General features: G+C 49.0%; 1 protein-coding gene across 15 annotated transcripts in view; it reads right to left on the bottom strand.

The window, feature by feature from the left end:
• The window catches only part of FGFR1 (fibroblast growth factor receptor 1), a 48,105-nt gene that overhangs the window by 8,384 nt on the left and 16,492 nt on the right, over nt 1–23,229 (bottom strand). For 4 of the 15 annotated variants that reach the window (XM_070598860.1, XM_070598863.1, XM_070598864.1 and 1 more), the window contains exons 3-8: nt 7,699–7,965; nt 6,229–6,318; nt 5,793–5,965; nt 3,655–3,778; nt 2,390–2,580; nt 308–452 (exon numbers count right to left, since the gene is read on the bottom strand). In XM_070598860.1, the coding sequence (XP_070454961.1) occupies nt 308–452; nt 2,390–2,580; nt 3,655–3,778; nt 5,793–5,965; nt 6,229–6,318; nt 7,699–7,965 (990 nt within the window). The remainder of the gene's footprint in view (nt 1–307; nt 453–2,389; nt 2,581–3,654; nt 3,779–5,792; nt 5,966–6,228; nt 6,319–7,698; nt 7,966–23,229) is intronic. The other 11 variants (XM_070598869.1, XM_070598874.1, XM_070598875.1 and 8 more) reach the window with 3 other exon arrangements.

Raw genomic sequence — 23,229 nt, 5'->3', positions numbered from 1 at the left:
GCCTGCCTGGAGGAGAGCCCGGCTGCAGGTTAAATCCAGATCCCAGGCATGCATTGCACTGGCTAAGGGGAGAGCGAGATGCAGGTGTGCAGGTGGAGGCCTCCGTGTTCCTGCAAAACGAGGAAAGCTCCCGTGTGAGCCGAGGGGATTCGACCCTCCAGGCTGGACAAACTGCTGGAGCCGCCTGCGGGCCCATGGAGCCCGTCCATCTACCTCTCCCGGCTCTGTCTCCCGCAGCCCTGCAATGCATGCTCCCCCCGTGCCCGTGGTGAGGGCAGGACACCGAGAGGAGAAGTACAGTGTATACCTTCCAGAACGGTCAACCATGCAGAGTGATGGGAGAGTCCGATAGAGTTACCCGCCAAGCACGTATACTCCCCCGCGTCCTCAAAGGAGACATTCCTTAAGTGAAGCACTTCCATCTCTTTGTCGGTGGTATTAACTCCGGCAGTCTAGAAGAGACAACGGAAGCAAAATGGACAAGCACAGGACATGAGACCTCTCAGAGACACAGAGAAAGGGAGAGAGAAAGAGAAGGGGGAAAAAAACCAGAGGAAGAAATGCTCCCCAGCGTCTCCTTTGCAACAACGAACAGACAAAACCCACCAGGCAGCGAGACCTGTTAGAGGAAGAGAGTGAGACCCTGAGGGAGGAACTCCGGCAGACCTGAGATGAGATGACGATGGCGGGTTACGACCCTTCACCAGCTGCTGGCAGCCCCTGGCCCATCCAAGCATGCGGGCAGTGGGCAGCATGGAGAAATGGGGCCCGGCAGGTAGGGGAGCTGTTTGGTTTCAGGTAAAGAAAGTCAGAAGGCACACACAGAAGGGATGGAAGGGTGCTTCGGTCACACTCACTCACACACACACACACACTCACACACAGCCTGCACACACTTAGTTTGCAAGAGACTGCCTGGTCCCTTCTCTCATCCACCACTCCACCTTCAGTCTGCAGAATCATTCATAACGCAGCAAGACTGTCCCCACGGTGCACACGCAGCCAAGGAAGACACAGAAGGCACAGAGGGAGCAGACACCAACACAGTACCAAACCAAACCAGCCTCCCAGGCCGGGGATTTTTCCATGGCTCTGGGCTCTAGGAATACAGCAGGATAACGGAGAGTTGGGCGCTGGCTCCCCCACCTGCCCCAGCAGCATGGGGCCTAAATCAAACTCCCAGCACAGGGCCCCCTCCAGCTCCCCATTACCTTTCGCCACAGGTCTGGTGACAGTGAGCCACGCAGACTGGTTAGCTTCACCAATATAATTGGAAACCTTACACACATACTCCCCGCTCTGGGCCTCTGTCACATTGAACAGGGTCAGCACCTCCGCATCCGAGCTATTAATCCCCGAATGCTGGAACAAACCAACGACATGCCAATCAGTTGGGGAAACACTGAGATGTGGCCATACTTTGCTCTTGTGTAACATTAAGGCAGGCCCAGGGAGTGAAAGCAAGGGAGTCGTTAAGTGAGATTTATCACCCTTCCCTTTTTACTAGGACAAAACACGCCAACTTCAAACGTCCAAAGCATGTGACTGGAAAATAAACTTAAGAAAAAAATCTCTGCCCCCATCAACTGTTCTGTTTGTGTTAAACCTACTCCTCCAGCACTAGAGGAGGGATTGTGAATGGAGACAGTGGCCAAGGCCCAAGGCCACGGCCCCATTTCCTACACAGCAGTTTCAGCACCAGTAGCAAAGAGAAGGGATGGGCAGTAAATCTTTGGGACAGCCAAGCCAGGGGAGGATGAGTTCTGACTCTGGGACCTGGAGGTAAACAACTTTCCCAGCTTCTGGTTACTTCCTGTTGCAAGATCCACTGGAGAATTAGGCAATTACCTTCCCTGGATTAATGGAGCATTCAGGGACAATCAAAGTCTGGGAGTGAGAGGAAAAAGGAAGAAAATGCCATTACTCCTGTTACTGCTTAGAATTTACCGGTGGCATTTGCTTTTCCAAGGCTACCTAAGCTGTGCCTTTATCATTCGCCCCACTTGCCAGAAAGAATGTGACCTGGGAAGCAGGGCAGTGACTGATAAACGCTTGCTGGAAAGGCTTTGATGCTGGCAGTGGAAAAGCAGGAGTCCAAAGGCCTTCCTTGAACAGTTGACCCCAAAGCCCAAGCAAAGTCACTCTCAAAGCTCTTTAGAAACCAGCAATGCCCACCCCTCGCCCTCTGTTCCCATTGCACCTCTACTCTGTGACCTGTCACTAGTCTTGAAGAATGTGGCTCGGTCCCTAGTTAAGACAGAGCATGTGCCTGAAGGGTAGGGGATGAGTCCTAGTCGCGGGTGCTGAGCCTGACCACAGCACCTTGGGCCCCGGGAGATCCAGCTCTCCTTCTCAGCACCCAGCCCATGGAGACCGGGGCCAAGATTACCTTCAAGATCTGGACATACGGAAGGTTGTCCGGGCCAATCTTACTCCCATTCACCTCGATGTGCTTTAGCCACTGGATGTGGGGCTGTGGGTCACTGTACACCTTACACATGAACTCCACATTACTGCCCAGGGCCACTGTCTTGTTGGCAGGCAACCCTGCCTGCAGGATGGGCCGGTGAGGAGACCGCTCTGTGGAGGAAGGGAGAGGAGAGGCTCATCAGGCCCTGCTGTGGCCTGCTCCTGGCTGGGATGCTGAGTGAGGGCATCCCGAAGACCACCAAAGAGAAGTACGCTCCCCCTTGGCTTTCCTAGCGATGGGCGTGCACTTTTCCTGGGGCCTCTGCTGAGCTGTACCCCCTCACACCTGAGCTGGAGAAGGGACACTCTCCTCAGGTCCTAAGCTATTAGGAACCTCTTCCTCAAGGCCATGGTCCATGTTCACAGACATAAGAAGTCTCTCCTGCCTCAGTGGAGAACCGTATAACGTAGTCACACTCCCAGACCTCAGCTCAGCCTACCTCTCCCTAACTAAAATGACAGTCACTTAGACTCTTGCTGTTCAAAGCGTGGTCCAAAAGCAGTAGCACCAGCATCTCCTGGGAGCTTGCTGGAAATGCCGAATCTCAGATCCTATTCCACAGCTCCTGGACCAGGAGCTCCTTTCACACCATATCCTCAAAACCAAGAAAGAATGCTAGCTGTGCAACTCTTTACCTAAAGATTTCTAGAGAACGAGATTCAGACCCTCTAGAAAGAACAGGCTGCAGGAACAGCAGCTAGAAGTGTGATGTTCTTCTTAGTGTCTCATACGACGCGGTAGAATCAGCACGAGCCTGAAGTTCTGCATTAACTCATGTCTGACCTCTCTGAGACTCAGTTTGCTCTTCTGTATAGTGGGAATAATAGTGCCCATCTTGCAGGGGTGTGTACGCATTGCTGGTGAGTGGCGTACTTAAAGCACCTTGCATACTACGGGCATTCACAAAGCAATAGCTATTATTACGCTAAATTCAACATCACGCATCCAGCCACGTTTTGCAGGAGACTGTCACAGCATCTTTCACTTTATGAGGAGTGGCAGTACTGTCTGATCCTCTCAATTCTATTTAAAGGTGAGAAAAGCAAGGCACACAAGAGGAAGGTGACAGAGCTCATAAATGTCATCACCCTCCTGACGCTATCCCTAAGTAAACCTGGACCCCATGGCTGTTTCTTAAAGCCCCTGCTCTGTCCTCTAAGCTCCTTGTCCCTGCGCCTTCTTACCCACGACGTCGAGCTGGTAGGTGTGGTTAATGCTGCCATACTCGTTCTCCACGATGCAGGTATAGTTGCCCTTGTCAGAGGGCACCACCGAGTCCATTATGATGCTCCACGTGGCATAACGGACCTGAGGAGAAACATGACAAGGGCTCCATTGAGGGTGTGTAGGAAAACGAGGCTGAAGCCTTGTGACAGCATTGGCACCCTGTGGCACTTACCCTCCAATCAGAGCAGAGAGCGTTGGCGCCCTGTGGCACTCATCCTCCAATCAGAGCAGAGAGCGTTGGCGCCCTGTGGCACTCATCCTCCAATCAGAGCAGAGAGAGTGGGTGCCCTGTGGCACTCACCCTCCAATCAGAGCAGAGAGCGTTGGCACCCTGTGGCACTTACCCTCCCATCAGAGTACAGAGTAGGCAGCCCCTGCTGCACAATGAGTCCAGCCTGCCCGCTCCTAGCCCATTCACACTCTGAAAAACCACCTCAGGAAACTGGCAGACAGGTGTGAGGAACTCTGAAGTCTGCCCACAACAGCCAAGGCTGCCTGTGATCTGGACAAACATGCCACTGCACTCTCCCAAGTACAGCGGGGACTCTCCCAGCTCTGCACCGCTGTCCACGCCGTTCCTGTGCTGGAACAGCTCCTGCCGAGAGTCTGGCCCTGTCTGCCTTTGACATCTCATTCCCAAAACCATCTCCTCCGGCCCCATCTCCAGTCTGAACTGTCCTCCTGTCCCTCCCTCCCCCTGATGAAGCACTGATCACAGGCTGCTCCTCATGGCAGTGCTCAGGGACGTCTCCCTCCCAGGAGACTGGAAATGATTAGGGCAGGAGGGCTGCCTCCTACCCTCATAACAGTGCCTGGCATACAGTAAGTGTTTGGTGAATTAATTTAAAATGTTTCCCTGTTTCTACTGATTTCCCCTGCTTTTCTCATACAAGATTAATGAGAAAAGAGCAGCTAAGTGTTTGGTGAATTAACTTAAAATGTTTCCCTATTTTTTCTGATCTCCTCTGCTTTTCTTATACAAGATTAATGAGAAAAGAGCAGTTGGGTGAGATGGGAGAGGAAGAAGGATTATAAGGCTGATCAGAGACTCTAAAGAAGGGATTACAATGAAGGTGTTCTTCCTAGAAATGTACATGGGCAAGGACATGAACAGACAATGGACATAATAGGAAATCAAAATCACTTATTAACACACGAAAATTCTAAGTTTGTTAATAAGCAAAATAACACACAAGAGAACAATGAGATACTTTCATCTATCAAATTTGTTGGCAAAGGTATAGTGAGCTTGTCATTCCCATATTCTGCCAAGGGAGGGCAAATTAATTTTCCCTTTTAAGAAAGTAATTGTTATCATGATAAAATCACACCCCAACTCATTACCCACATCATCCTCCCTTAGAGCAAACAGCACAGTGAGATTTTATGTCATCCTGTTGTACTTTGAACTCTACTGCCTAGTATACTTCCTGGAAAGATGTGTTCAAGAAATGGCCAGGTAATAAATGAATAGGTAAATGAATGAACAAAATTACCTAATTACCAGGGGGAAAAAAATTAAGTAATACTCATCAAAGGCTTAAAAAATGCTTATACTTAGATCCAGTAACTTCACTTCTAGCAATGTTTCCTAAGGAAGAATGTTTAAAAATGCTGACAGAGATTTGAGTACACAGATATTCATGGCAACATTATTTGAAAATAGTGAAAAATTAGAAAATAACTAATATCCCCAAATTGTTTATTAAATTATGGGACATTGAGATAATAGAATATTATGCAGCCATGAAAAATTATCTTTCAAACGCTTGGCAAAAGACTCATGTTTTAATGTTAAGGACTGACAAGAAATTATATATACAATGTGATCGACTATGTAAAAACCACATACATATAAAAAAGACTGAAAAAAATTTCACATTATTTGCACTTTTTTTGTATTTCAAAATTTTCTAAAATGCATTACTTTTATTATTTTTATATTTTATATTATAAAATTATATAAAATATATATTTATATTTTATATTATTACTTTTAGAAAGCATTATTTAAAACAATTAACGGCGCACAATGAGGATTTTCTAAGTCACCCTGTCCTGTTCCTCTTACTCTAACTTTCACATATACACGTACCTTGTAGCCTCCGATCCTGTGGTCAGGTTTGAATTCTTTGCCATTTTTCAGCCAGCGCAGTGTAGGGTTAGGAGTCCCACTGGAAGGGCACTTGAACTTCACTGTCTTAGCAGCTGGCACTGCATGCAATTTCTTTTCCATCTTTTCCGGGGACGTCCAATATGGAGCCACGGCTGCCCAGGGAAAGCCAAGAGAGACAGGCAGGGGGGCTGGTCAGGCTCAAGAGTGAGGGCCCAGGCCAGGGCCTGGAGGCACCTCGCCCACCTGCCCAACACCTGTGAAGGATGCCTGCACTCATCCAGATGTCTGAAGGATCCCATGGCCAAGCATCATGACCTCACCTGCCCGCTCCTCCTCCCATTCTCCAAGCCTCCCCCTTCCCACTCAAACCCAACGCCCAGGCCCAAGGGCAGTAAGGTAGGAAACAGCGTCTCACGCATACGGTTTGGTTTGGTGTTATCTGTCTCCTTCTCCTCTGAAGAGGAGTCATCATCATCATCGTCGTCCTCCGAGGAAGGGAGAGCATCTATGGGAAGGAGAAGGGGGCACTGAGGTCCCTTCAAGGGATAAGGGGCTCTCTACATTTCCATCCGTATCAACAGCCACCCCATGAACATCAAGGCCAGTCCAGTGATAGATGAATGCAGACACTCCTCCCCATACTGACTCCCAGTCCCATTCCTCCCTCAGTGACTGTCTCTGTGGGATAGAAATGGTTTATTTAGGAACTGCATGCTCTGTGCTTGTCCTCTTCCTTCTCCAACCCAATGCACTGGCCCTCTCTGCCCAGAAGCTTTTACACCAGGCAGTTCCATCAGGGGCAGTGGGTCATCTTTAATTCCTCCCTGCATTCACTGGCTCTCTCATGGTACCACCCGGATGCGCTGGGTCTTAACCAGCACCCAGGGAACCTGCATCCTTCTTTGGACTGCCAACCTTTGGCCAAACACACTGCGGCCAGAAACTGTTTCCAAAGCCATGAGCTGAACAACTGTCAGCCAGAATTTTTCTAGCACGTGTCTGCTAAGGTTTGGGAGCTGCCCTTCTTAACCAGAGCAGATAGGGAGACCATCACAGAGTCTGCAGCTGTCAACACGTCTCCCCAAAAGTATCCACCCTTTTTAAGAGGAGGCTTGACACACACGTGGTCACCAATCAGGGTTCATGCCAGGCGTTCTCCCAGTCCTTCCTAGTGCTTTTGGGGGTCTGGAGGGAAATAGAGGAGGCAAGTCCCTCAGTTAGGGGCAGGTCCTAAATCACGCCTGAGGGGAGGAGCTGCCAAGCCCACACCCCGGGATGCACAAATGGCATAAAGAAAATTTCGTCTCTACTTCGCTTAATCCTAGTTTTGTGAAAGTTGCATTCTAAAAGTGGCAGATTTCCAAAGTCACAGAGCTCTAGGTTCCCTGGCTGCCCTAACGCTGCTCCGGAAGCTGCAGGGCAGATGTTTTCCATAAAGCTGTGGACATGGCGGTGCACCTGGATCCTTCCCCACCGCAGGAGGGACCTCACCACGTACTCTGGGGCTCTAATCATTAAGCTGAGTACCAAGTCCAAATGGCAAGAGAATACAGGATGGAGCTGAGTCCTGTGGAGCGCTCTGGAGACCTGGGCAAACTGAGGGAGAGAAGTCACAGTGACTTACTGCCCCAAGAGTATCAGCCATCATCACCTCCGAGGTAGATCCTGGAAGCCCCAGAACTCTGGCCTGGGGCCTGCACACCTGGTCACCCCTCTGAGAGCTAAGCCACGCGGCGGGCAGGGAGCGATGTTAGTGGGCAGCAGTTTCTGAAGCAGAGTGGGGGCAGATCACGGAAGGGGAGGAGGCTCACCTCCCCTTGAAACTGGCAGAGAGGTTTGGAGAGGTGGGTCCAGGGAGAGGGTGAGGGCGGGCTTTGCTACCAACCTGAGACATTGACGGAGAAGTAGGTGGTGTCGCTGCCTGAGGGGCTGCTGGTCACGCAAGCGTAGAGGCCGGAGTCAGCGGGCACGGAATCCCGCACCTCCACCTCCTCCCCCGTGATGCGGGTACGGTTGCTTTCCACCAGCTGTACCCCGTCCCGCAGCCAGTTGATGCTCTGGACATCGTCCCGCAGCCGACAGCGAAGCTGCAGCAGGTCACCAGGGTGGACCAGGAAGGACTCCACTTCCACAGGGGCTCCCCAGGGCTGGGCTGCAGCCACCCACAGGGCCGGGAAGAGGAACCAAGGAATGGGAGAGGAAGAGTGGGAGAGGGAAGAAGGAGAGAGACAAAGGGAATTACGCTAGCCGCACTGAGCTGCAACATCCCAGGGCCTACAGAGCTGGGGAGGTGGGAATTGGAATATGGGTCAGTCGGGAAACGGCTGGCTACCTGGGCACCCCCATCTCTTCTTCTCTACCCCACTCCTCCAAAGGTCAAAGGAAGAAAGAGGCAAAGTTAGGAAGCAGCTGTAGCAGCATTAAGCGGTTCACATTGCATTTCCCTCCATCCTGGGGGGGAAAGGACGCCCCTCCCCAGGACTTCTGTGTGTCCAGAGTGCCCCTCCCCACATACTCAGTTCTTTGCCAAGAATGGCCACTTCCCAGAGAAACACCCCATTTCCTTTGGCCTACGTCAGCCTTGCCCCTTTCCCCAATAACAGTTAAACAAACTCCACCCCTCAAAAATCCAGCAGCCCCAGGCCAAGTTGAGAGAAGGCAATTTGTCAACCAGGGCTCTCAGTTCAAGTGATTCAGCAGGGAGGGGTGGCCCCCCAGTGAGTCAGATGCATAAGATGCATATGTGGGAGAGACAGCCCAAGGAGAGGTCAGCTCAGGGGAACCTCCAGCTAACAGGTGTCAGGCCAGAGGCTTCGGAGCTTTTGACTATATTAGGAACGGCGGCCTGCAGCTGCCACAAAACCCACACTTGCTCTGGCAGCATAAGCCGCTGCACACAAAGCTCCTTTCTCCTCGTCCCACTGCAGGGCTCCCCTCTCAAGCCCCCCACGTTCCTCTCCCCTCTCCTCTAGCAATGCACTATCACACACATCCACTCCCCCTCACCTCTCTTTCTCCAGACCCCGGGTGGTTCACCAGCTTACAAAATCTGATCTCGCACGTCCATCCCTCTCACCACCAGGAACTCTGTACTCACTCTAGTAAGAAGGCCTGGAGCTGCCACACCACCATCTCGGGCTGTTACCCATCTCCTGAGCATGCCCCTCTTCACTAATGAGGAGGAAATTTCTATTTCCCCCTAGGATGTTCAAACATGCTCCCAGCATCTTCTGCCAACTGTCCATCCCTTACCAGAAGAATGCACTTGTTGCAGCTCCCATCCACCACCTGACTTAGGTCTCCACTGCCTTGGGGGCTTTTTTTCTTTCTCACCAGCGGTTCACCACCAGAGGCTCACACAGGTTTCCCTGCAGGTCCCTGACGCACCAGGCTCTGAAACACACATGCTCACCCCCTCACCCCACCATTGCTCTGCAGGGCTCTCTCCACTCACCCTGCAGTTCTCAGCCTGGCTGCTAATTCTGCCTCAAAGCCTTTTCTCACTCCCAGTTTGGGTCAGGTGCCCTCCTACCACTCTTGTCACACTGCAAGAAAGTCCCCTTTCTTGACTGAGTTGTGAGGGTGGGGACGTGTCATATTTATCTTTAAACCCCCCAGCACCTAGAAGGACGCCTGGTACACAAGAGTTGCTCAATAAATGCTTGCTGAATAACGCAATAATGACATATGCAGAGTCACACTTCTCTCTTCATTGTCTCCCTTTCTAAACTCCCTTTTGTCCCTCAGCTTCCTCATTTTAAGGAACTCTTTCCGAAGTGCCAAACAAGTTTCTGCCAGAAACCTTACAAAAGAAGAAATGGGTGTCCTGGGCATCAGATGGCAGCAGGGACTAACAGTAATTTTCCTCAGAGGGGCCTCAGATGAGGCTCAAGGGCCACGGTCCTGACCCACTTCAATCCAAGGGCTCTGTCTCAGATATTGCGTAAATATTGAGTCACCAGAAGGGGGGTGCTGCTGTCAAAGGGTCTGGAAACCACTAGGCTGGCACTCATTTATTTTTGTGAATCAGGTCAAGAGGAACACCACAAAGGTGAGCAGACCACACAACTCATTAAAAATAAGCTTTTGTGGGTCTTAAAAAAAGTTATTCTTTCCATTTTTAATAGTTTGTGGTTTTGCCAAAAGAAGGTAGGAGAAAAGCAGTTCAGACTTGACGCTTAAGGAAAACAGCAGACACTCCTATTGATCAAATCTCATTTCCCTCCAATGACCTCACTGATTAAATATTTTGCAGCTCATGATCTGTACCAGCCACTGGTCAAACAGTAAACTCAGGACGCTCAAATTCTTAGCCTCTGGCATCACAGCCTATGTTGACAGATCCCCGAGACAAAAAGGTGGCAAGGAGAACAGGGCATTTGCTGGGCATTTCCCCCAGAGAAAGCAGCAGAGGGGCCCTGGCTGTGCTGCAACCAGCTCAGGCTGAGTCTAACTTGGATCCATAACTTCCCACTCGTCCTAACCAGGATGCGCAAACAAAATTCTTCTATGTGATGGGGCTGGCGCCGTGGCCGAGTGGTTAAGTTCTCCTGCTCCGCTGCAGGCAGCCCAGTGTTTCGCTGGTTCGAATCCTGGGCGCGGACATGGCACTGCTCATCAAACCATGCTGAGGCGGCATCCCACGTGCCACAACTAGAAGAACCCACAACAAAGAATGTACAACTATTTACCAGGGGGCTTTGGGGGAGAAAAAGGAAAAAAATAAAATCTTAAAAAAAAATTTCTTCTATGTGATCTATATAAAAAGCCTCAAGAACCAGCTTTCTTTTCCCTGCCCTTGGAGTTGCAACTCACCCTGATGCTCCAGGCCTTGCTGCACTTTGTCCCATTATTCTCCTACTCAAGATCCTACACTGTGAAGAGGATAAAATCTAACCCCCTGCTTGGCAATCAAGGCTCCTCACAATCTGTTCCCACCCTCCATGTAACCTTCTTCTACCTTCCACTCCAAGTCTGGCTGTTCTCCACAACAATTGCATTCTCCCCCCACAACAAAACACACTTCTGCTCAAGACTGTCAGCCATCTCTCTGGAGTCGTCCTACCCTGCATGTCTCAAAGTGCACCATCAAGACGTCCAGGAAGCCTTCTCTCGGCACTAGTGTCTTTACTCTAATTTTATGCAAAACAGCTACTGACTGAACCACACAAATTCACCCTCACATACCATCTTGTATTGTTTCTTTCTTTAACCTCTTTATTCAGATACAATTCACATGCCATAAAATTCACCCATGTACAATATATAATTCAGTGTTTTTTAGTATATTCAGAGTTATGCAACCATGACCACAATCTAACTTTAGAACATTTTTATCACCCCCAAAAGAAACCACATACACATTAGCCATCATCCGCCACCCTCTTTCCCTCCCCTCAGTCCAGGCAACCACTGATTTGCTTTCTGTCTCTATAGATTTGCCTATACTGGATATTTCATATCAATGGAATCATATACTGTATGGTCTTTTGTGACCGGCTTCTTTCATTTAGCATAATGTTTTCAAGGTTCTTCCATGCTGTCACATGTCTCATTACTTCACTCCTTTTAATGGCTGAATAGTATTCCATTGTATGGATATACCAGATTTATTTATCCATTCATTGGTTGATGGACATGTGGGTGTACTGTTTCCTGTCAAAAGCGTCCCTGTCTTGCCTCGCCTAAGGAATAGCAAGCAACTCAGAGCAGAATTGCCTACAATTTTCCCACAGTGCTAACGATGTCAGAAACACTGAAAATATTCAATAGGTCTTGAACTGAATTTAGCATCTGGCAAAGGCTAATCTTCAGAGGAACCAAAAATCACCCTATGGCTCCTGGCTTATAGTGAATTTTTTCGTGGCTAACAGGGCTCTTGGATATGTGTTGAAGGCTCCATTTACGAAGCAGGGATAATGCCACTTTCTTCCAGGAGGTGATGGAGAGGTAACCAACCACTTGCTGGTTTACTAGGTCCTGCCTGTCTGCATCACTACCCTGAATAGAGGTCCTGGCCTTGGGGAGTCCGATGTAAGCTGGCTGATGCGAGGATATCGCTGCTCACTGGTAGCCTGCAACAATCAAGCCACTACTCTTCATTCTCTTTTTTTCTTTTTTATATTTTTAATTTTTTTGCTGGGAAAGATTCACCCTGAGCTAACATCTGTTGCCAATATTTCTCTCTCTCTTTTTTTTTCTCCCCAAAGCCCCAGTACGTAGTTGTATATTCTAGTCATAAGTCCTTCTAGTCCTTCTATGTGAGCCACCACCAGAGCATGGCTACTGAAGAGTGGTGTGGTTCTGAGCCTGGGCTGCAGACGTGGACCACATCAAACTTTATGCACTAGGCCATCAGGGCTGGCTCTACTCTTCAATCTCTTTTGGACTTTTCAGTGTCCCCCATTTATGTCCTCATTAGAAATGCCCTTATAGCTGTGGTTTCACCTCCTCTGAGCTGGCCTTTCTCTGATCAAAACCAACAGGCCAGACCACACTAGTTGTTAGGTGTCAGTTAGCAAGAAAAGGAGCTAACTGACACCTTTATTGAGCTGGCAATGAAAGAGGAAGAAAAGAAAGCCAGTTTATTGCTCAGCCACTTGAAACCAATGTTCTGTCTCTTGGAGAACCTGATTAATTGGAATGGAGATGCTACGAGGGAAGCGGCAAACCAAAATATTTACTTTATGTATCTTGTATCCTGAGAGATGAGGTAGAAATGGAGACTAAGGACATCTGGTATCTGGATTCTGTGGTGACCTAGCCTGAGGCTGAAAATGTTCGGCATGAGTCAAATTACAGCATTCACTCTCACAGGCCCTAGGTGCAATGTATTCAGAGTGCATTGTGGAAAAATGGCGCGTTGTGCTCTGATGCCCACAGCACAGAGTCACTACTACCATCCGCAAGAGCGGGAAGGTTAGAGTTAGGGCTTGACTTGAACGTCCACAGAGGACTAAGGCTGCCAACACCTTGGCCAACTCTCCAGAAAACAGGAGCACAAAGGCTCCTGCTTAGCTGCCTGAATCTGAGACTGAGGTCTCTGGTCCTGAGGCAGGTTCCCAGCATGGTGCACACGGCAGGTGGACCACGGAAGGCTGTGCAGGCTGGATCTGGTACCCAATTTGGTGGGAGAGAAAGGGATTCATACACCAATCAACAATCCCATCCTGCTTCTCTGACAGAGCCTCTTTAATCCCCCAGGGGAAACTAGGAGCAGATCGGGGACCCACACTTTTTAGTAATCCACAAGGAAGCAGCTAGAAAGACAGAGAGGTGAGGGGCACTGTTTCCCATGGTGCTCTCAGGTCTAGGAACATGACCAATGTTAATGGAGTCTTACTGAGTCCCTCTCCCTTCCTACTTGTCTCTAAAATACCAGGGTGTTGTAATTCCCAAAAAGCCAACAGAAGGTATGGCAGGACTGGCCAGAAACCTGCCACTGTCATGTAGCAGGCAGTTCGGTCCTGGGTACATCACATCAGATCCAAGTTCTTGATTATAAATCTCTGAGTCTTCCGCCAGCCCTGGGCATTGTATAGGGCAGGGGACTGGAGCCCTGAGGAGGCCTAAACCATATGAACCTTGTCATTCTTATAAGGAGATGAGACCCCGAGTTCCCAAAATCCAAGGAGAAGACAGGGAGCTTTCTTCAAAACAGCTATCATTAGGTGCCTCCGTGAACTCTTGTTACTGCGCGAGGAGAAGAAATGGACTAAACAGAGGAGCAGAAAACCTATGCCTTGCCCTAACCAGGGTGATGAGATTTACATAACACCTTAACGTGTACAAAACACTATGACATGAGGCAACTGAAGAATATGAGAATCCAACACAGGCTCTGCCGTTACAGAACTTAAAAGTACCGGTGGTCGGAGCAGGTAGCAGGATTCACGGCAGAGTCTGGACACAATGGTAGAAAAAGGGGGGGAAGCAAATAAGGATTTAGGTTGCGACTGAAAACTTTGGAGGGAGCAGAAAAGGATGAGGTACTTATAGCAGGGTCGTGCCTTGGGATGAAGGGGAGTGGGAGATGAGGTCAGTCTGTATGGCCTGCTTGGAACAGAAGGTTCATGGTAGAAAATAGCAAAAAAATAATGATTTCAACTTGAAAGGCGTGGACTAGAACAGAACCACTAACAGAGTCCCAGGGAACACATTTCTCTGCAGAGATGATGAATGCTGGCCTTTCATGCCCCATGGACAAATATACCTGAAAATGTATTTTGAAATACCACTTACCAGCCCCGGTCCCATAAGAGCCAATTTGGTCTGGAAGTTATCCATCCCCAAACCCCACAACTTAACATGAACCTGGTGCAGAATAACAACATATTTGCATAGCACTTTGCAAATTACCATGTGCCTTCCCATATATTATCTTGGGATCCTTAAACAACTCTGAAAACGGTAATACTAATATTGGCCAATATTTACAGCATGCTTACTAATATCCCATACATTGTGAAAGCTTTTAACACAGACTATCATTTAGTCCTCACAGCAATGCTATGAGGTTGACACTATTATTATCTCCACCCTAACGGACTCAGAAGCTTACCGTATGTTGAGCACAACTGGTTCACAACAACCCTGTGAAGCAGGCACTATGACACTGAGGCACAAAGAGGTTTGTATTTGTCTAAGACAGCCCACCTAGTTAGTGAGTAGCTGAGCTGGGACTCAAACCCAGGTGGCCTGGCTCTCCGGAATCCACACACATCCAGAGCCAGGTCTACCGCTTTGAAACACAGCCTGTACCCTCGCTGTCTTCACAATCTTTGACTCCCAAAAAGTGACTGAAACCCTCTCTGTCCAGCCCCTTGATCCCATCCAATGGCACCCATGTCTCCCACCTCATCGCGTGAGATTCTGAAATTGGTTGTTTTGGCCTTACCCTCCCTTTCTCTTTCCCCCAGCCCCACAGCCTGATAATTTAGTGCTTTTAATTTGTAAGTGCACTTTCCCATGCATGCTCATCTACCGTTGAAAGTCAAGCGGGTATGACGGTGCACATCTGGCAGGTGGGGGGGGGGGGCGCTGTGATAGCAGCAGGCACAGGACTCATAACAACACCCCATTTTGGTATAGGACTTGGAACTCTACAAGGCATGTTCATTCATGTTCATGTTATTTATGTTCATTCTCATCTAAATACGAGAAAATGAAAGTTGATGGACTCCTCCCAGTCACAAAACGGGTCAGCATTGGCTCTGGATGCTGGGTCTGCTGGGCCCCTCCAGAGCATCTCACTTCTCACCCAGCACAGGGGACGATGAGAAGTGACCCACTCAAGGTAAGAGGTACATACAGCTCTGCCCTGGCCACAGGTAGACAGCACAGCCCCTCCCTCTCTCCGTGTCCCTGGCTCAATCCTGGATCAGTCACCTGACACCTTCTCCTGTCCCAAGCCCCTCACTCTTGATTACAGCTTACAGCTGAGTTGATGACCTCTGATGACCCCTGCCTGACTCCACTGAGAAGATTAAAAACATTGGGCAAAGGGGCTCAAAAACCTTTCCCCTCAGCCAGCTCTCCTGACGGCACATCCTCAGACCGTCTGAGCTCTCAAGCCCTGCCGGCTCTGCACAGGCACTCTGCATCTACCCCATGCCCTCACACTCCTGAGGGCCTCTATTTATTTCCTACTCCTCCAGAACCTGGAGACTCTGCACTACCTCCCTTCCCCCACCTCAGCGGTCCAGTCTCCCAGCTCCGCCTCTTCAGCTGAGCCAATACCCTGCCTGCCCCTTTTATTTTGCTTTCTCCTACAATGCCCTTCTCCTCCCATCTCCCCATCACTTCCCTAGACATTAAAACTCATTCTCCAACTACCTTCTTCATCCCATTCTTAGTGTGACTTACAAACGTTCATGGCTTTATCCTGCACTTATTCATGCTGCTTGGCTGTGGCTTGGTCCGTAAGTATATGTCCTGTCTGCCCTCTCAGGTCAGGAGCGGTGTCATCTACATTCTACACTCCAAAGGGCGCAGGACTGGAATAACTGGCCCCCGACACAATCCAGGCAGATGTCTCAGGGTCGCGATTTCTGTCATCCCTACGAAATGTTTTTGATTTTGGATTTCTGGGTTAAGAAAATTAGGGGAGAGTGGCCACCCTCTTCAGTAACGGAGGGGAACTGGTGGTCCAGGAATGTTTACAGTCTTGGTACAAACTCCCCAGAGATAAATGAGGGAGCAATTGTGGGTGGGGGAGGAACTCGGGGTGGCATTAAAAACAACTTAAAAGGAACACAGAACAGCACAGCAGGGCTCCAGGAGCCCTCTGCAGAGGTTTTTTCTTAAGTTATTTTGGCTTTGAAATGGAACTGAAAACTTAGTTTGGCAAGGCCAGGCCAGGCCAGAGGGGGATCTCACCAAAATCCTGGGGAACAACTATTACCAAGCAAGGATTGGGGCCCAGAGAGGAAGCCCTAATGATACGTGATTCTCTGAACCCACGATGTACCAAGATACGGGGCAAGCTGCGGAAATGGGGAGCACAGGTATGTGCCATGTGTGGTAGGGGAGACAGGAGCCCCAAGTCAATTAGTGGGGTCTGACACCCAGATACGGCGGCAGTCACCAGTCCCCGGACCCAGGGGATTTGGAGGGTAGAGTTTTTTTAAATAGAAAAAGGGAAAGAAGTAAGAAGGACCATTTTGCATGCAAATGGACAACTGCCAGAAGAGCCCATTAAAATGTAAAAACCCCACATTCAGCCTGACAAAACAGTGCAAACTGCTGTGTTTGCCAGAGGGGCAGCAATACAGCTCCCGACAAAGGGGCTGAGGAACAATGGCGGGCTGAATGGCCTCTGTCAGCAGGTCCCCTTGCGCGTTGCCATGGGGACCCCACCGGGGCTCACTAAAGGTATTTCCTGAGGAGAAAGGCAGTGCACACTGCCCAGGCAGCCCGGCTAATCCTGACAGGAAGCCATCGCCATTCACCAGCCCAGGGGCTCGGGCCCGAGTTTTGTTTTGTTTTTATTAAAAAAAGATTTCGGTCTTTTGTGTGTCTCACCTCGTCACTGTAATTTAGTGCAGAGCCGCCTGCGCTGGCCCAAGCCACAGCCAGGGCCCTGTGCCTGGCCCAAGACCCCCCAAAAGGAGCTCGTGAGGAGCAGGGCAGGAGGAGGCCCAGGCACGCAGCACCCCTCTCAGGAGAGCCAGGCTGAGAGCGCACGCGGGCCGAGTTTGGTGTAAACCTTCAAACAGATGTTGCGAGGGCAGCACAGCGTCACACTGGAGCCTGGGGTTCAAGCCCCTGTGCCTGCTTCTACTGGCTGCTCCTCCATACCTGTACTTTTTCCCACCCGGGGATGGTGGCCCTGATCAGCACCAGGTCCCCCACCTCCCCATTGCCTCCCACCACGGGGAGAGCCTGCTCAGGCCTGGAGAAGGGCTGTAATTAAGTGATTAACAAAGGAATGCGCCCAGGAGTTGTCTTAAAAGAAATTTCCCTTCTCTCTCCCCAGCAAAAGCTCTCACCCCAACTGTTTACTGACACCCTATGGACAGAGGCAAAAGAAACCTCTTCCTACACCCGTTTCCCGAAACTGTTCCCAGACACCCTGCTTCTCTCCGCCTACCTGCCCAGGAAGGCAGAGGTGCTCAGGGGAGAGGAAAGGTCACGGAAGACGAGCAGGAAGCGCCGAGCCCCTCGCCCAGGAAGATACCCAAGATGGATGCACTGCTGCCGCGGGCAAGGGTGGTCTGAGCTCCCAGTTCCTAGAAGTTCGTGCCACCGTTCCACATTTGGCACCAGGGGAATCCGGCCTTGGCAGATTCAGGGAAGAAAGCCAAGAACACAGCTGGCAGTGAAGACAGAAACTCCTGTGTGACAAGTGCCCCCCTAGGACACAGTTTAGGGTAAATTAACATTTCCTGAGCAAACATGTATGTGGAAGGAGACGGCCCCAGTAAAGACGGAAAAGGGAAGGAGGCTCTCCCTACCCACTCATTACGATTTGAACCCAGGTCTCTGTGTTTGCAAAGCCGTGCTCTTGCATCTAGGCCTCCACCCAAAACAGGTTTTGAACCTGAGATTTTTGACAGAATCATAAGGAGGAAAGCTGATGGTTTCAGAGGTATAAGACTGCCCAGCAACTCCCCTGGACACACGGGAGGCTTCTGAAGCCACGGTGGCGAGTCCTATTTTGCAGAAAGGACCTAGAGAGCCTCTGTTCAAAGAGGAAAACCTTCCCCAAAGAACCCAGTAAGGACCACTATGTGGGCTGTAAGCTGAGCGGGTCTAGACACTCAGCTGACGGTCTTCTCCTGCCTTTACTAAAAAGCGCTTCCTAAACTCAAGGCAAAAGTACAAGTGACCACCAACCGTTCGAACACAGAGGGATGACACCTTCCTCTAAGTTGTAAGGGAAAAGCTGGGCAACTAGCTGAAGCGGTGTATGTGTGTGCACGCACGCGTGCGTGCTTGTGTGTGTGTGTGCGCGTGTAGGGGTCCCGCTGCTAGAAGGGGAGCTCAGACCCTCCCACCACTGGCCCGGAGCCCAGGCCTCCCAGCCATGTGTCTGCAGCTGCGACCTGTCATGCACTTCCTGGTCTGGGTTCTGTAATGGAAAGATCATTAAGAGTGGGGGAGGGAGGAGAGGGAGATGAATCAACAGCGAGGAGGTGCCCCCGCAGCTCCCACTCCGCTGCGCTCTGACCTTAAAGTCCGGTCAGGTTCCTTAAAGGAAAGAATGCACTGCCCTCCCCCCACCCCACCCCCACTAGGGCCTCTGGGCGCCCCCTCCCCCATGCTCAGCAGAGCTGTTGGGGAAGGAAACACCAGCAGCTGGGCAGGAAAAAGTTGCCGCTCCCCTAAACTTGCTGATGAATTAGCAGAGGGCTCAGCTGTTTTGGAATTTGCCTTTGGGCCCCCCAAACCTCAAAGGGTGCTTAAGAGCACAACTCACCAGAGCTCTCAGCACCCCAACATGCCTGCCATCTCCCCTACCTGTCCAGTCCCATTGATGCAATGGTGGGTCTGGGTCACAGAGCCCTGGGCAAGGAGTGTCCCTGCCCACTGCAGTGGGGAAAGGAATGGGCTCCTCATAAAGTTAATTTTTTTTCAATGTTAAAGAAATGCCCCTTATTTTTACATTATGAGAATAAAATCAATAAGCATCCTTTTAAAATGAAATGATGTAGCAGCCGCCCCCGGCCCTGTGGCCAAGTAGTTAAGTTGGTGCGCTCTGCTTCAGCGGCCCAGGGTTTCACTGGTTCGAATCCTGGGCATGGACATGGCACCACTCATCAGGCCATGCTGAGGCGGCGTCCCACATGCCACAACTAGAAGGACTCACAACTAAAAAATATGCAACTACGTACTGGGGATTTGGGGAGAAAAAAAGCAGGAAGAAAAAAGATTGGCAACAGTTAGTTCAGGTGCCAATCTTAAAAAAAAAAAAAAAGAAATGGTGTAGAAAATTGGTTGCCAGGGGCTCGGGGAGGGGAGAATGGGGAGTTAGCGTTTAAAGGGTACTGAGTTTCAGTCGGGGAAGGTGAAGAAAAGCTCTGGAGATGGATGGTGGTGATGGCTGCACAAGTGTGAATATACTTAATGCCATCGAACTGTACACTTAAAAATGGCCAATTTTATGTTATGTATATTTACCCCAATAAAAAAAATGGTAATGGTAGTAGACAGCGTTGGTTTTTAAAAAATGTTCTTACATGGCAAAACAAGTTGTCAACCTCATGTAGGTTCCGAAGAATTGGAGGGAAATTTGGCCCATGAAATCTAAAAATCTGGGACCACTGGTCTGTGCCACAGATTTACAGGATAGCAAGGACCCAGAGGATCCATTGACGCACCACGTAGTCATTCTTCAATCTCTCCTTCATGCGTTCCATGAAAGTTGAGCATTTAGTACTCTCTTTGTTTTAAGAAATCAAAATAACATGGTTTAGGGATTTTTCTACCTGCGATGGCCTAGCTCTCAGGTAGAGAGCAGGTGGAAGAAGCAGGATCAAAGGCTTGGGGTAAGGAAAGGGCAATATCAACACTGGGGCCTCCTCTGTTCAGAGGACCTAGGGGATCTTGAACAATTAGAATCCTAAGGGAAAGACGCCTACTCTGGGCAATGTCAACATTCCAGATAGCCTAAAGGATGACAGCCTAGTTTGAAATCCTTGTAAAAATCACTTGGTCCTAAGCTCTTCTTGAGCCACAGGTGGTTGTAACTGGCCGGGTGCAGCAAAAAGAGCATCTGAGTGGAAATCACTCAGAAGACAGGCCCTACCCCGAACTGCGTGACCCTGGACAAGTCACCTCCCCTCTTGGGCTTCAGTTTCCTCAACTGTGAAATGGTAAGGCTGATTCGCTTGATAAGCTCTAGGCCCGCTTCAGCTCTAACCAATATTCTAAGTTTCAATTGGGCTTACAAGTTGAGCATCACTCACTCCCCTCGCCTTCTGCCCCCAAGAGCACAGGGCTCCCTCTGGTTTGAGAGAAGACAGCAGCCCTCAAGTTAATTTTCCTTAAGAAGAGGGGATTCTGTTGTCTACACACAGCTCTGGCCACCGGCACCTTCAATAAATGCTTCTCTTCATCCCTTTTCTCTGGCTCGCGATGTTCTGGTCAGAAGCCTTAGAATGTGGAGCAGCTGAGAGGCTGTGCCCAGCAGAAAGCTGGGAGCCCAGGTATTCTAGAAGGATTTCAATGTCTTTTTTTGATGCTCATGATATATTCTCCCATAAGAACTAGCTAGGCAAATCAATTTTAAAAAAACAGACTGGGAGTCTGAGGGTAGTGGAGAAGCGGAACATTATAAAATAAATACCACTTCCAAATGTACCCTTTGGGCATTAATAAAGTCTTGATTGCACAAATAACATTGATAAAAGTTTTGAATGCCAAAGGGAGAACTTCGTTCAGTAGTTAGTTAAGGAACCTGACTCTTCCAAGGCTCAAAAGCTAGCTAATTCCTAAAACCTAAGGAAAATAAACCTTAATTCCAAAGGTAAACTCTGAAGTTTGACAATAAAGGAGCAGAGATTTCTGAATGCAAAAGGACTCTTCTAACTGGCTGGAGAGCTGATCAGCATTCCAAAGGCGGGAGTAATTGACTTAAAGCCCCAAGCTTCAGCGACGCCTGAGGGTGAGCAGGCTCTAGGAAGAGGGTCTCCATCTTTCCAAGAAAGCCTCTAGACCCACTTCCCACTCCCTGTCGTTCCTCCCCTCCCCCAACACCCCCAGGCAAACTGACTCAGCGCTCTTCCACCTTTCCCAGCTCCCTCCCTGCTTAATTTGTCTTTCTCTTCCTAGACTCTGATATTCCACCTTCCTCACCTCTCACCCCTCCCAGTACAGTGGGGAGAGCTGTAGGCCTTGATTTCAGATAGACCTGAGTGTGAACTCCAGCTCTACCATTTATTAGCTGTTTAACCTTGACGGGTTCTTGTTTGACCTCCCTGAGTCAGTGTCCTAAACTGCTAAATGGAAATAACACCTAAACTTTTTTGGGCGAGAATTTATTGCTATCAGAGATTCTCAAAGTGCAGTGCCAGACCGGCAGCTTCAGCATCCTCTGGGAACTTGTTAGGATCCCCAAGGGCAGACCTCGCTTCAGAACGAAGAGCTCTGTGAGTGGAGAGCGGCACTGGGTTTTAACAGGCCTGCCAAGTGATGTCTGTGCCCCGAAAACCAGAGAACCACTGCATTTGATGATACAACAGCTCAATACAAGGTAACAATAACAATTTCTCACCTATTTCCCTTACCTTCCTTTGAAAAGGATTTTATTCCTATCTTCTTTTTAAAACTAGAAAATTTCAGTATCTTTTTGAAAAAGAAAATGTATTGTTACCTGAGTGTTCACGCATGCATTCATTTATTCAAAAAGTGTCAACTGAGCACCTAATATGTATCAGACATTGTTCTAAGGTGCTGGAGTGAACAAAAGACAAAAGCTCTGCCTTCATGATGTATGTGGATATGTATACATGTGCACGCACACACATATCACAGCCCACAGATGATGGTCAATTTGTCTCTTCACTTCAGAGAAGAGGCCCTCTCCTGTGGTTTCAGATGTCCTCATAACCTGGGTTTTATGTCCTCATTTGATGTTGTCTTAGGATGACACTTAAATGAGTCTCATATTGTGTAGTCAACGTAAAACCTGTGGATACCGGGGGTCCTACTGTGGTCATTGCACTACGCCATTTATATAAGGGACTTAAGCATCCTGCAGGCAGTGGGGGAGGGAGGGGTCGGCCCTGGAATCAACCCCCATGGAGATGAGGGATGACTGTATTTGCATATGTCTAGTGAGAGTAATCTGGCCCTAACCCATGGTGAAGCTAGGGGTAGGGATGGCATGTATCCTGGGCCTCCCATTCAAGAGGGGCCTCCAAGAGTTTTGGTGTTTTTTCCCCCAAAAGTCTACACAGGTAGTTACTGACAGACTGGAAGAAAATATTTACCACACAACTTTCAGTAGATCTGTGTTCTATTTCTGGGGCACACTTCAGACAGTACACCACAAATTAATATATATTTTTAAAATCCTGTAATTATTCTGTGACTAGCCCAACTACATTGTAATATATATTTTTGTTTAAAACATTAGTTTGTTAAATGTAAACACTAAGAAAAACAAAATTTCAGGACACCCCCCCTTCTTTTGCATGTTTTAAAAATATATATACTGGTAGCCTCAAAACAATGCTAACGCTGCAGCCTCTCTGAACCTTCTGACATGTTTGTTTCCATCCATCAGACACTGTTGGACCACAGCCCTTTCAGAAGCAATCTAGGTGGTGCACGTGTCTGGACAATACCACTGCATTCTAGAATAAGTATGACCTACAAAGAAGACTCAGGTGTGGTATCTGACACTTTGCAGACCTCTGATCCTAGACCTTTTCCAAGTAGGAGGTCTCAGCTACAGTGGAAAAGGCACAATAGGGTTTTTGTTCTATTGATTATTCTAGGCTAGGGAACCACCCTCATTAGGGCAGCTCACAGACCTGTGACGAATGCATAACCTCACAGTAAAGAGCAGAAAGTCACTCAAGAAATGGCACAGCTGCCCTTACCCCACTCACACACATGCACACACCACCCCAGAAGGGAGGTGAAGGCTGACTTCCGTGAGATAAAGGGGACAGACTCAGCAATGTTTAAATTCAAATGTTGGTCTGCCTGAATTTTGGGGGGAAACCCAATTTTATATAAGGACGCAGCATAATACACTGGAAAAAATACTGGAGTCAAACCTGAGTCTGAATCCCAGTTCCACTTCTCACCAACTATGTGACCTTATTAGACAGTTACTTAACTCCTTGATCTTCAGTTTCCTCATCTGATTACAGGAATAAAACCTATGGCTACGTGATCAGTGTAAAGATGTAAAAATGGAAAGTATGCAGAGTGTAAAGATGCATTAAATAGTATCTATTATTAC

The sequence above is a fragment of the Equus przewalskii genome, chromosome 28, assembly GCF_037783145.1.
Source record: "Equus przewalskii isolate Varuska chromosome 28, EquPr2, whole genome shotgun sequence".
Lineage (NCBI taxonomy): Eukaryota > Metazoa > Chordata > Mammalia > Perissodactyla > Equidae > Equus > Equus przewalskii.
This window is presented reverse-complemented; position numbering and strand designations above follow the sequence as displayed.